The 13,377-nt window shown below is 44.0% G+C and overlaps 1 protein-coding gene across 1 annotated transcript in view; it reads right to left on the reverse strand.

The window, feature by feature from the left end:
• The window catches only part of gpr156 (G protein-coupled receptor 156), a 32,712-nt gene extending 20,141 nt beyond the window's left edge, over nt 1-12,571 (reverse strand). Inside the window, exons 1-3 of the mRNA XM_080203212.1 lie at nt 12,458-12,571; nt 7,008-7,132; nt 724-862 (exon numbers count right to left, since the gene is read on the reverse strand). Coding sequence (XP_080059338.1) covers nt 724-862; nt 7,008-7,132; nt 12,458-12,571 — 378 coding nt within the window. The remainder of the gene's footprint in view (nt 1-723; nt 863-7,007; nt 7,133-12,457) is intronic.
• Between the last annotated feature and the right edge of the window lie 806 nt (nt 12,572-13,377).

Raw genomic sequence — 13,377 nt, forward strand, 5'->3', positions numbered from 1 at the left:
CAAGATCCAGTACTCTCCTCCTCCATTCATTCATGCATTACTTTGGCCAAAATGCTTGCCTGTGTCCTCCTCACTGCAAAGCCGTGCCTCATTCCCTGCTGTAGCCCTCCTCAGTCGCAAAAACAAATCAACAGCTCACTCTTCATGTCAGTCGAGACCTCAAAATCTGATTGCTGCCAAAGCCTACCCAGTCTCTTTCAAAACTAATATTTAATATTACGGAGAGGCGATGGCCTTGTGGTATTATCGCCAGACTATTAATCCAGAAGTTCAGCTAATGTTCTGGGGATCCAGGTACGAATCCCACCATGGCCATTGGTGCAATTTGAATTCAATAAAAAATATCTGGAATCAAGAATCTACTGATGACCGTGAAACCATTGTCGATGTTTGGAAACATCCATCTGGCTCACTAATGTCCTTTAGGGAAGGCACAGGTTCAAGGTGAGAGGGGGAAAGTTTAAGGGAGATGTATGGGAGAAGTTTTTCATGGAGAGAGTGGTGGGTGCCTGGAACACACTGCCAGAGGAGGTGGTGGAAGTAGGCACATTAGCAACATTTAAGAGGCATCTGGATGGATACGTGAATAGGGGGGGAATAGAGAAATATGGACCGAGTAAGGACAGAAGGTTTTTTTCTTATTCGCACGCATCCCTTCAAATTGTGCATTGTTTAAAACCTGGGTCTCGACACATCACTACACAGCTCCTCCGATCTCCTCACCTGAAATATCAGCTCGATTGGTATTTCCAGTGTCGCTGTTTTTCCTTCCACAATCCCGAACATATATCCACTGACATAAGTGAAAACGCTTCCAATAATTGTCACAATGTTGAGGTTCGGACTGGACATTTTCACAATCCTAGTGGAAATAATTAGCAAGAACAAAGCCTTTGTGAAATCTTCACATAATAGAACAATTTTGTGAGTAATTGTGATAGCTCTTGAACCATAAAATTGTTTATGAACATATACTGCATTTTTAATATTCACACCACTAAAATCTAGTTTTCTTAATCTGAAGGCCAAATTACAAAGGCAGATTTTTGTTTACTTTGGCTCTGTTGGCAGAATCACAATTTAAGTGACTTGGTTTTTGATATTGCTATTGTTGATATATATTAATAACCTGGACTTGGGGGTATGTAGCATGGGGGGAGTTTGCCCGTCCCATTTTCCAGTTTTTGGGGCAAGCGCAGCCATAAAATCATACCCCATGTCTTCAACGTCTGCTGATAACACAAACTCAAATGTCACAAACAGTGATGAGAATAGTAAGAGACTGCAGGAGGAAATAGACTGGTGAAATGTGAAGGCACACATTAGATGACATTTATTGCAAGGAAGCATAAAATAATCCAGTTTATAGGAAAAATGAGGAGAGGAAATACGAAGATAAACATAGCACAGAGTAAGAGCAGGCAGGGAGAAGCCACAAGGCTTAGTGGGACAGTAGGTCGGGAGTGCATTTGCTTCGATGCAAGAGTATTAAGGAGGCATCTGGCACTCTTGCCTTCGTCAGCCGGGGCACTGAGTACAGGAGATGGGAAATCATGTTGCAGCTATATAAAACCTTGGTTAGGTGGCATTTGGAGTATCGCATGCAGTTCTGGTCACCACATTATCAGAAGGGTGTTGGAAGCTTTAGAGAGAATGTGAAGAAGGTTCACCAGGATGTGACCTGGTCTTGAGAGTGTTGACTATGAGGAGAGGTTGAATAAACTGGGATTGTTTTCACTGGAAAGACAGAGGCTGAGGGGAGACCTGATAGAGGCCTACAAAATGATGAGAGGCTTAGACAGGATGGACAGTCAGAGGCTTTTTCCCAGGGTGGAAATTACAATGAGGCACAGGTTCAAGGTGAGGGGGGAAAGTTTAAGGGAGATGTACAGGCAAGATTTTTCACGCAGAAAATGGTGGGTGCCTGGAACACGCTGCCAGATGAGATGTTGGAATCCGGCACATTAGCAACATTTAAGAGGCATCTGAATGGATACATGAATCGAGGGGAAATAGAGGGATATGGACTGAGTAAGGTTTTTTGTTAGGGCATCATGATCAGCACAGGGTTGGAGGGTTGAAGGGCCTGTTCCTGTGCTGTACTTTTCTTTGTTTTTTGTCCTTTTTAAAGCACTTACTAAACAATAAATCAAATAATTTTGTTCGTTACATTCCATTTTATTATTTAACCCAATAGTATCAACACTGTGAGCGTTTTCCTTTAAGAATAATTTCTTTCCTGGGGCTAGCATTGCTTATCCCTAAGGCATAACACTGTACAAACCAGTAGCCAACTCAAAATCAGTGATCAGCAATTCTGGATCTAAACTGAATCAGGCTAATAAAGAACAAAGAAAAGTACAGCACAGGAACAGGCCCTTCGGCCCTCCAAGCCTGCCCCGATCATGATGCCTGCCTAAACTAAAACCATATGCACTTATGGAGTCTGTATCCTTCCATTCCCATCCTATTCATGTATTTGTCTAGTTGTCTCTCAAATGTCGCCATCGTATATGCTCCCACCATCCCCCCAGGCAACGTGTTCCAGACACTCACCACCCTCTGTGTAAAAATTTGCCTTGCACATCTCTAAACTTTTCCCCATGCACCTTAAACCTATGTCCCCGAGTACTTGACTTTTCTACCCTAAGAAAGAGCGTCAGATTATCCACTCTGTCCATGCCACTCAATCTTGTAGACCTCGAGCGGGTCACCCCTCAACCTCCGTTGTTCCAGTGAGAACAAACCAAGTTTCTCCAACCTCTCCTCTTAGCTAATACCCTCCAGACCCACAACATCCTGGTAAATGTCTTCTGTACTCTCTCTAAAGCATCCACATCCTTCTGATGGTGTGGCGACCAGAATTGCACACAATATTTTAAATGAGGTTTAACTAAGGTTCTGTACAGCTGCAGTATAACCTGCCAATTTTTATACTCAATGCCCCGACAAATGAAGGCAAGCATGTCGTATGCTTTCTTGATACCTTATCCAACTGTGTGGCTGCTATCAGTGATCAATGGTCACGTACACCCAGATCTCTCTATCTGTCATTACTCCTTAAGGTTCTATCAATTCCTATAGGTATTGGACCTTCCAAAATGCATTATCTCACACTTGTCTGGATTAAACTCCATCTGCTATTTCTCCGCCCAAATCTCCAACCAGTCTATAGCTTGCTTTATCCTCTTACAATCCTCTTCATTATCCGCAACGCCACCAATTTTTGTGTCATCTGCGAACTTACTAATTAGACTAGCTACAGTTTCTTCCAAATCATTTATACATACTACAACAACAAAGGTCCCAGAACTGATCCCTGTGGAACACTGCTAGTCACAGCCTTCCATTCAGAGAAGCCTCTCTACTGCTATCCTCTGTCTTCTATCGACAAGCCAGTTCTGTACCCATCTTTCCAGCTCTCCTCTGATCCCATGTGACTTCACCTTTCGTATCAGTCTACCATGAGGTACCTTGTCAAAGGTTTTACTGAAGCCCATGTATACAACATCCACTGCCTTTCCCTCATCTACCATCTTCGTCATTTCCTTGAAAAACTTTACCAAGTTAGTGAGGCACGACCTCCCCTTCACAAAACCATGCTTTCTAATAATTCCATTTGTTTCCAAATGTGAGTAAATCCTGTCTCTAAGAATCTTTTCCAATAATTTCCCTGCCACTGAGATAAAGCTCACCAGTCTGTAATTTCCTGGATTATCCCTGTTGCCCTTCTTAAACAATGGAACGACATTGGCTATCCTCCAGTCCTCTGGAACTTCACCTGTCACCAATGAGGATGCAAAGATTTCTGTCAAGGCCCCAGCAATGTCTGCTTTTGCCTCCGTCAGTATTCTAGGGTAGATCCCATCAGGCTCTGGGGACTTAGCTACTTTAATGCTTTTTAAGACACCCAATGCCTCCTCCTTTTTGATATCGACATGACCCAGAATATCTACACACCTACCCTAAGTTCCTCATCCAACAAGTCCCTCTCTTTGGTGAATACTGAGACAAAATATTCATTAAGTATCTCATTCATTTCCTCTATGCATAGATTCCTTCCACTATCCTTGAGTGGACCAACCCTTTCCCTGGCTACCCTTTTGCTCTTTACATACGTATAAAATGCCTTAGGATTTTCCTTAATCCTGTTTGCCAAGGACTTTTCTTGACCTCCTTTAGCCCTTCTAACTCCTTCCTTAAGAATCTTCCTATGTTCTTTATATTCGCCAAAGGCTTCATGTGTTCCTAAGCCTTATGAATGCTTCCTTCTTCTGGTTGAAAAGTTCATAATATCCCTCGTTGTCCAGGGTTCTCCATACTTGCCACACTTACCCTTCATCCTCACAGGTACATGCCTGAATTCCAATCAACTGACATTTGAAAGAATCCCACATGTCGGATGTTGATTTACCCTCAAACAGCCTCTCCCAATCTATTCTCTCCAGATCCTGCCTAATGTTGTTGTAGTTAGTCTTCCCCCAATTTTGCCTGAGGACAACTCATCCTTATCCACAAGCATCTCAAAACTTATGAAATTATGATCACTGTTCCCAAAATGCTATCCTACTGAAACTTCAGTAGGAGGTAGATTTGCCAGGGTCACTCAGGAGGGTTTAAATTAGTATGGGTGGAAATCAGAGCAGTGGGTCAGCAGGAGAAATAACTGAGGGAGGGCTACAGACTAAGACCAGTAAGATTAAGAGGAAGAGCAGGCAGGGAATAGTTGTTGAACACAGTGGAACTGGTGGCCTGAAGTACATTTGTTTCAATGTGAGGAGAATAACAGGTAAAACAGATGAACTTAGAGCTTGGATTAGCACTTGGAACTATGATGTGGTTGCTATTACACAGACTTGGCTGAAAGATGGACAAGATTGGCAGCTAAACTTCCTAGAATTTAGATGCTTCAGGCAGAATAAAGAGGGATGTAAAAAGGGAATTGCATTACTGGTTAGGGAGAATATCACAGCTGTACTGAAGGAGGACACCTCGGAGGGTGGCAATATGGGTAGAGCTCAGGAAGAGGAAGGGTGCAGTCACAATGCTGGGGGTTTAATACAGGTCATCCCACAGCCAGCAGGAGATAGAGGAGCAGTTATGCAGATGGATTTTGGAAAGATGCAAAAACAACAGGGTTGTTGTGGTTGGTGATTTTAACATTCCCAATATTGACTGGGACTCACTTACTGCTAGGGGCTTGGATGGGGCAGAATTTGTAAGGAGCATCCAGAACGGTTTCTTGAAACAATATGTAAATAGCCCATCTCAGAAAGCCATATTAGACCTGGTATTGGGGAAGGAGCCCAGCATGAAATCAGTGTTTTTTCTGTTTTTTCTACATGTTTATTTTATTAAGTTTATTTTATTAATAGCATAAGAAGGCTAACATGAAGTTACAGTGAAAATCCCCTAGTTGCCACACACTGGCACCTGTTCGGGTACACTGAGGGAGAATTTAGCATTACTAAACCAGCATGTCTTTCGGATTGTGGGAGGAAACCCAGGCAGAACGTGGAGAACGTGTAGACTCCGCACAGACAGTGACCCAAGTCGTGCATCGAACCCGGGTCCCTGGCGCTGCGAGACAGCAGTGCTTAACCACTGTGCCACCCATTTTGTACATGAATGATGCGAACTTGAGAGTGGAATATGATAGAACATAGAAAAACTACAGCACAAACAGGCCCTTCGGCCCACAAGTTGCGTCGATCATATCCCTACCTACTAGGCTTACCTATAACCCTCAATCCTATTGAGTCCCATGTACTCATCCAGAAGTCTCTTGAGAGACCTTATCGGATTTGCCTCCACCACCACTGACGGCAGCCAATTCCACTCACCCACCACCCTCTGAGTGAGAAACCTACCCCTGACATCTCCTCTGTACCTACTCCCCATCACCTTAAACCTGCCATTATTCAGGGCTCTGAGAATGTGATTTCAATTTATTTCCAATGTTGCTGTCTGCCTGATCAGTCTAATGTCCATGGCAGCCAGTAGCTGTAGCTATAGGCGCAATGATCCAGTAAACAACATTGTCGAGAACTAATCATGTGATTGCACGGTTCTGGGACATTTTCAGGTCAAGTCCAATTGAACAATACTCAGCCTCTCCTGTAAAGCATAAGCTGGTAAAGTGACCAAAACAAAGAAATAAAATCTCTCGTTTGTTCCTTCGCTACTAGATTTTTGTTCATGTGATTTGAATACCATGTTTGTAATAAAACTGAATGAAAAAGTCCAAATCTACCTCTGTTTCTATTCCTTTTGCCCTGATCACAATTCTATTTGCTTTGCTGCTTTACTTCTCTCTGCCTTCTTCTCCTCCTTTCAACTATCTTCTCAAGGTGACAGTTGACTCAATTGATCATCTGACAGACAGTATAAGTAGCTGACTATTCAAATCTGGGTGTCTGACCCTGCCCTTTAGCCAAGATAGACACTTGATGATCTCCCTAAGCCGAGAACACTAAGGTTAGTTGCTCAGGTCAGCACAAACCAGCAACTGAGCCTTAGTTTTTCTAATCGATAATTTAGGGAAGGCAGTGACACAGTAGTATTGTCACTGGATTAGTAATCCAGAAACTCAGGGTAATGTTCTGGGGACACTGAATCCTGCCACAGCAGATGGTGCAATTTGAATTCAATAAAAAATATCTGAAATTAAGAATGTACTGATGACCATGAGGCCATTGTTGATTGTTGTAAAAACCCATCTGGTTCACTGATATCCTTTAGGGAAGGAAACTTGTCACCCTTACCTGGTCTGGCCTACATGTGATTCCAGAGCCACAGCAATGTGGCTGACTCTTAAATACTCTCAGGGATGGGCAATAAATGTCAGCCCAGCTGGTGATGCCCACATCCCATGAACTATTTAAAATAAAATGTGATTCACCGTCAATTAGCTCACTTACCTAATGCATTGGCAAGGCAGGGGAGAAAGAATTACATCTCATAAGATTAAAATGGATGCGAGAAACATATTATTTTACAAATAATACCTGTTATTTTTGAATTTGATGGTGAAGATAAGAAAGAAAACTGCTAGCAGAATCCCACATGATAATAAGGTGCACATGATTCCAAATAATACAGGGGAGATATGTTTGACTTCAGACATTACATTCTGTCAAGAAAATCATAAATATTATTAAATACAAACTTTGCGAATACAAAAAGTACTTACTCATTACTGCAAATATTATCTAAAGGTCAGTGATCTCAATTCTATTTGACAAGTACTCACGTAATAAAATTATCTTGAGAAAAAAAACCATCAAAAATTTGAATATAAAGATTTATGGATCTGAGGCAATTTTTTTGACATTGCCAAATGGAATGCTGTCAGTAATGGAGACTAAATCTATTAAGAACATAAGAACATAAGAACATAAGAAATAGGAGCAGGAGTAGGCCATCTAGCCCTTCGAGCCTGCCCCGCCATTCAATAAGATCATGGCTGATCTGTCGAGGCTCAGTTCCACTTTCCCGCTTTCTCCCCATAACCCTTAATCCCCTCTCTTATCAAAAACCCATCAACCCGCGTCTTAAAAATATTTAGCGAGGCAGCCTCCACCACTTCAACGGGCAGAGAATTCCAGAGATTCACTACCCTTTGAGTGAAGAAGTTCCTCCTCAACTCCGTTCTAAACCGCCCCCCCTTTATCTTGAGGCTGTGCCCCCTAGTCCTACTGTCTTTTTTGAGCGGGAAGAGTCTCTCCACCTCTATCCTATCCATCCCATTCATCATCTTATACGTCTCAATGAGATCTCCCCTCATTCTTCTAAACTCTAACGAGTACAAGCCCAGTTTATTCAGCCTCTCCTCATAGCTCAACCCCCTCAACTCCGGTATCAGCCTAGTAAACCTCCTCTGCACTCCCTCCAAGGCCAAAATATCCTTGCGCAGGTGCGGCGCCCAAAACTGCACACAGTACTCCAGCTGCGGCCTCACCAATGCCCTATACAGCTGCAGCAAGACCTCCCTACTTTTATATTCAATCCCCCTCGCTATGAAGGCCAGCATCCCATTCGCCTTCCTGACCACCTGCTGCACCTGCAAGCTGGGTTTTTGCGACTCATGCACAAGGACCCCGAGGTCCCTCTGCACCGTCGCCTGCTGCAGTTTTTCACCCCGTAAGTAATAGTCCTTCCTACCATTATTCCTACCAAAGTGGACCACCTCACACTTGCCAACATTAAATTCCATTTGCCATTTCCTGGCCCATTCACCCAGCCTATCTAGATCCTTCTGCAGACTCTCCACACCCTCCGCACAATTTGCCGTTCCCCCAATCTTGGTGTCGTCAGCAAATTTCGACACCCTACACTCGGTTCCCTCCTCCAGATCATCTATATAAATGGTAAAAAGCTGAGGCCCCAGCACCGACCCCTGGGGCACTCCACTAGTCACCATCCGCCAATCCGAATAGCACCCATTGACCCCCACTCTCTGCCTCCTATTTGACAACCAATCCTCTATCCACGCTAACACCCTACCCCCAACTCCATGTCCCTCGACCTTCTGCAATAACCTCTTGTGAGGTACTTTGTCAAACGCCTTCTGAAAATCCAGAAAGACCACATCCACCGGCTCTCCTCTATCCACCGCCCTAGACACATCCTCATAGAACTCCAGTAAATTTGTCAGACACGACTTCCCTTTAATGAAACCGTGCTGCGTCTGCTCTATCAAGCAATTCCCTTCAAGATGCCTCGCAATTTCCTCCTTAATGACGGATTCTAACATTTTACCTACCACAGACGTTAAACTAACCGGCCTATAATTCCCCGCCTTTTGCCTGGCACCCTTCTTAAACAACGGCGTAACATTAGCCGTTTTCCAATCCTCCGGCACTTCCCCGGAATCCAGCGACATCTGGAAAATAACCACCAAGGCATCCACTATCACCTCCACCATTTCTTTCAGAACCCTCGGATGCATTCCATCCGGTCCTGGGGACTTGTCCACAATCAGCCCCTCCAGTCTGTCGAGCACCGCCTCTCTAGTAACAGTAATGTCATTAAGACCCTCCAGTCCTACCACCTTTCCATCACTAACACCCGGCAAATTATTCACGTCCTCCTCCATGAAGACAGAAACAAAAAAGTTATTCAATACCTTAGCCATATCCTCATCCCCTACCACTAGCTCCCCTTTCTCATCCTCTAAAGGACCAACGTTCACCCTAGCCAGCCTCTTCCTTTTTATATATTTATAAAAACTCTTGCTATCCTTTTTTATATTAAGCGCTAGCCCAGCTTCATAGTTTCTCCTACCCTTCTTTATCAACTTCTTTGTTGACATTTAAACCTCTCCCAATCCTCTTCTCGCCCACTACTCTTAGCTACTCTAAATTCCTCCGCTTTTAATTTAACACTTTCCTTCACCTCCTTTGTTATCCACGGCTTATTACCTCTCCTCCTACTGTCCTTTTTGACCATCGGAATAAATTTCCGCTGAGCACCAAGAAAGATCTCCTTAAAGATCCTCCACTGCTCCTCAGCAGACCCTCCCTCCAACGCGCTCCCCCAGTCAACATTCGCCAATTCTTCTCTCATCCTACCGTACTCCCCTCTATTCAAACAAAGTACGTGTGTCTGGGAACCCACTTACGCGTGTCTGGTACCTATACTGAACTTCAACATCAAGCATGTCAAATCAGGTCGAGGGTATAATCCCTTAAGTCTATTTGGGAAATATAACTCAACCAATGCTATTCAGGAATTTTATAACTTGTTTTCAGTATCTTGGCCACATTTCACCTTTATTTCAGATAAGTTACTGGATAAATCATTCCATTACCTTATAAAGTTTTTTTTGAAATGTATTTATTAGTTAGAAGTAGGCTTACACTAACACCATGGCAATGAAGTTACTGTGAAAATCCTTAGTTGCCACACTGTGATGCCTCTTCGGGGGTGAATTTAGCATAACCAGCACATCTTTCGGACTGTGGGAGGAAACTGGAGCACCCAGAGGAAACTCACGCAGACACGAAGAAACATGCAGACTCTGCACAGACGGTGACCCAAGCTGGGAACTGAACCTAGGTCCCTGGCACTGTGAAGCAGCAGTGCTAACTGCTATACCGTCGTACTGCCCCAATATAGATGTACTGATCCAACCATGATACAAATGACAAGTTTTTATATATGACTAATAGTGCACCATGAACAATTACTCACATTTATATAATGTTTTTGGTATTGAAATCCATCCCAAGGTATTTCTGTGAGACGCAGATGAAGCAAATGGACACTGTGGCAAACGGGAGATTAGGTGACCTAGTTTGTTCGAAGAATTTGAGTGTTAAAGGAGGACTTGGACGCTCAGAGTATCGGGAAGGAAATTCTGAGCTGGAATGTAACGTCTGAGATTCTACATGCTTTTAAAAATATTAAGGGACATGTTTCATGCCATCACGCAGGGGGAATGGGGCTTCAACTTGCTAGCAAAGTCTAACTGCACTGAGATTGTGGCAATATGATTAAAGGGCTCCCTGACCAGAACATGAATAAACCTCCCCCCAGCTCACCGTACAGGTGTCAGGGGTTCTCATCCACAACCCTGGTTGGATTCGGCATTTCTCTCCCCTCGATCCTAATCAATCATTGGCTCCTTCCCTCTGCCCACCCCCACTGATCATTGCCCCCTTCCGTCCCTCCACCCACTCCCCCTCCACAGCACAGTCAGAGCCAACACCCATCTTCCCTTGCTCTCCGTTCCTGTCCCCTGCCCCAAATAACCATCATTGGCATCTCCTGCTCCTCTGATTTGTCCACTCCTGGCCCACAAGCAATTCTAAATGAACCCCACCTCTCTACCCATGAACCTCCCATGGGGATCCACAAATCAGGAGTGAGATGAAATACTCCCCCACTTGTCTGGATGGGTGTAGCTCCAACAACACTCAAGAAGCTTGATACCATCCAGGGCAAAAAAGGGGGCTTGATTAGCACCACGTCTACAACCATTCACTCCCTCCATCATCGACACTCAGAGGCAGCAGTGTGTGCAATCCACAAGATGCACTGCAGCAATTGACCAAAGATCCTTAGATGACACTTTCCAAACCCATGACTACTTCCATGTAGAAGGACAAGGGCAGCAGATACATGGGAACACCACCACCTGCAAGTTCCCCTCCAAGCCTCTCACCATCCTGACTTGGAAAAATATCACTATTCCTTCGCAGTTGCTGCATCAAGATCCTGGAATTTCCTCTCTAATGGCATTGTGGATTAACCTACAGCACATGGACTGTGACGACGATTCAAGATGGCAGCTCACTACTACCTTCTCAAGGGCAACTAGGAATAGGCAATAAATACTGGCCAACCAGCGATGCCTGTGTCCCACAAATGAATTAATAAAAGAAAAAACCTTGGCACAAGTTGAAAATGCATTGCCAGATTGGCATGAATATGGTGTCCACCTGACAGTGTCAACCTGTGCCAAGGGGCAGTGCCAGAGGGCATTAGCAAGGGCAGTAAAGAGGGTAGAAACGGCCTCAGTGCACCTGGATTAGTGACGAGGCAAAAAGACACAAACTGCCATTGTTTCTACTCCTGGCTTTTAAACTGGGAAGTGTATCTGTGACATCAGTGAAAGTTCAGGATCAGTTAATAACTGAACTTGGTTTTATGCATATCCTTTGTATATAACTATCCTTCGCTCACTTAAATTTTACTCGAGAGATCACCCTGCTTGTATTGAGGGATGCTGTTTTGTTTTAGTCTATGAGCTCTACTTATTATAATCCATGGAAATTTTTAAAAAACAGACTCTGTAGACTGTTTGCTGTAGTGCACTGCTTAAATACACACTGTTTGCTGCTTCAATAGATTTAGTTTGTGAAGTAAACTGTTGTAGTTTTGAGGCAAGTCCTGCCCAGTTTACAACGCATTGACTGACACCTTGGTACCAGTAGATACTCTGATCAAGATTTACAAGTGGAATATCTATTTAAGTATCAGAAGGTGGTCAGTTTCGAGGGAATTTTATCCCAGATATATTATATCCCAGCACCAGTCAGGACCTTCAGGAACTGAAAGGCAGAGAATTGAGCGAAAAGACACAAGGGCAGCACAGTGGCGAGCTGCAGCCTCTCAGCGCCAGGGACATGGGTTCAATTCCGGCTCGGGTGACTGTCAGTGTGTTGCATGTTCTCCCCGTATCCGCGCGGGTTTCCTCTGGGTGCTCCAGTTTCCTCCCACAGTTCAAAGATGTGTGAGTCAAATGGACTGGCCATGCTAAATTGCCCCTCAGTGTCAGGGAGATTAGCAGGGTAAATGTGTGGGCTTGTAGAGATAGGATTGTTTTCAGAGCAGGCTAGATGGGCTGAATGGCCTCTTTCTGCATTGTTGGGATTGTACGAAGTATCAAATGGTTTATGAGGTGATGTCATCAGAATATTTGCATTGCTCTTATCTGTATTTTACTTACTACTTGGGTATTACATAGCTGCTGCAGAAGTCGCTGTCCAGCTTCTGTGTTCATGGCTGGGTCGATGGTACAGTCTGCAGAGTTGCACAGAGCACTACAGTTCAGCTTTGTCTCCATATTGTAAGCTGCACGCCACCTAGTCTTTCAGTATTTGTCACGCTGTGTTCTGAGATGCTGCAGGTTCATCACAGGAGGGCAGCCTGTACCCCATTCTGCAAAGCACAATTCATAAAACAATAAAATTGAACGTGCAAGAACAGTGAAGGCGTTTTTTTATTTGTTCTTCTCTGCCTCCACCGCTCTCCCTCTCTCAAGTCTGATATTCGCTGGAGCATAGGTCAAGGAACAAACTCCACACAGACAATGACCCAAGCCAGGAATCGAACCCAGATTCTTGGTGCTGTGAGGCAGCAGTGCTAACCACTGTGCTACTGTGTACAACACTTCAAATCAGTGAGTGGTCAGGTTATTTTAGTGTGGGGAATATTACAGCCCAGCCTGATCCTGTTCTCACACAAACTCTCAAACAGCTTCCCAATGGAAAAATGGTCAAAAATGGTTTTGTTTTTCTCTCCCTAGACCAGGGACAATGAGGCTAAAAATAATGTATATATGTGGCCTAACTGAGATGAACTAATTCTGCACAGCCCCGTTATCAAAGCTTCTTGCTTATGTGCCAAATAAACTATGTTAACCAACCATCAAAAGGCAGATTCAAAGCCAGCTTCAGAGAAAAATGAACTTGAGTTTCCCAGACTTTGTACTAAGGTGCTTTTAAACTTAAAATGACTTGAGAAGCTTTGGAGTTCAGAATGGTCTGTATTTCAGCTACTGCTATTTCTGTAACTATTTCTGTCGCGAAACTCTTTGTAAATGGTATCCACCAGCAGTGGTGCTTTGTAATCCAAGCATTGGGACTGTGA

Source organism: Carcharhinus amblyrhynchos, chromosome 15 (genome assembly GCF_965287045.1).
Source record: "Carcharhinus amblyrhynchos chromosome 15, sCarAmb.v2.hapA, whole genome shotgun sequence".
Lineage (NCBI taxonomy): Eukaryota > Metazoa > Chordata > Chondrichthyes > Carcharhiniformes > Carcharhinidae > Carcharhinus > Carcharhinus amblyrhynchos.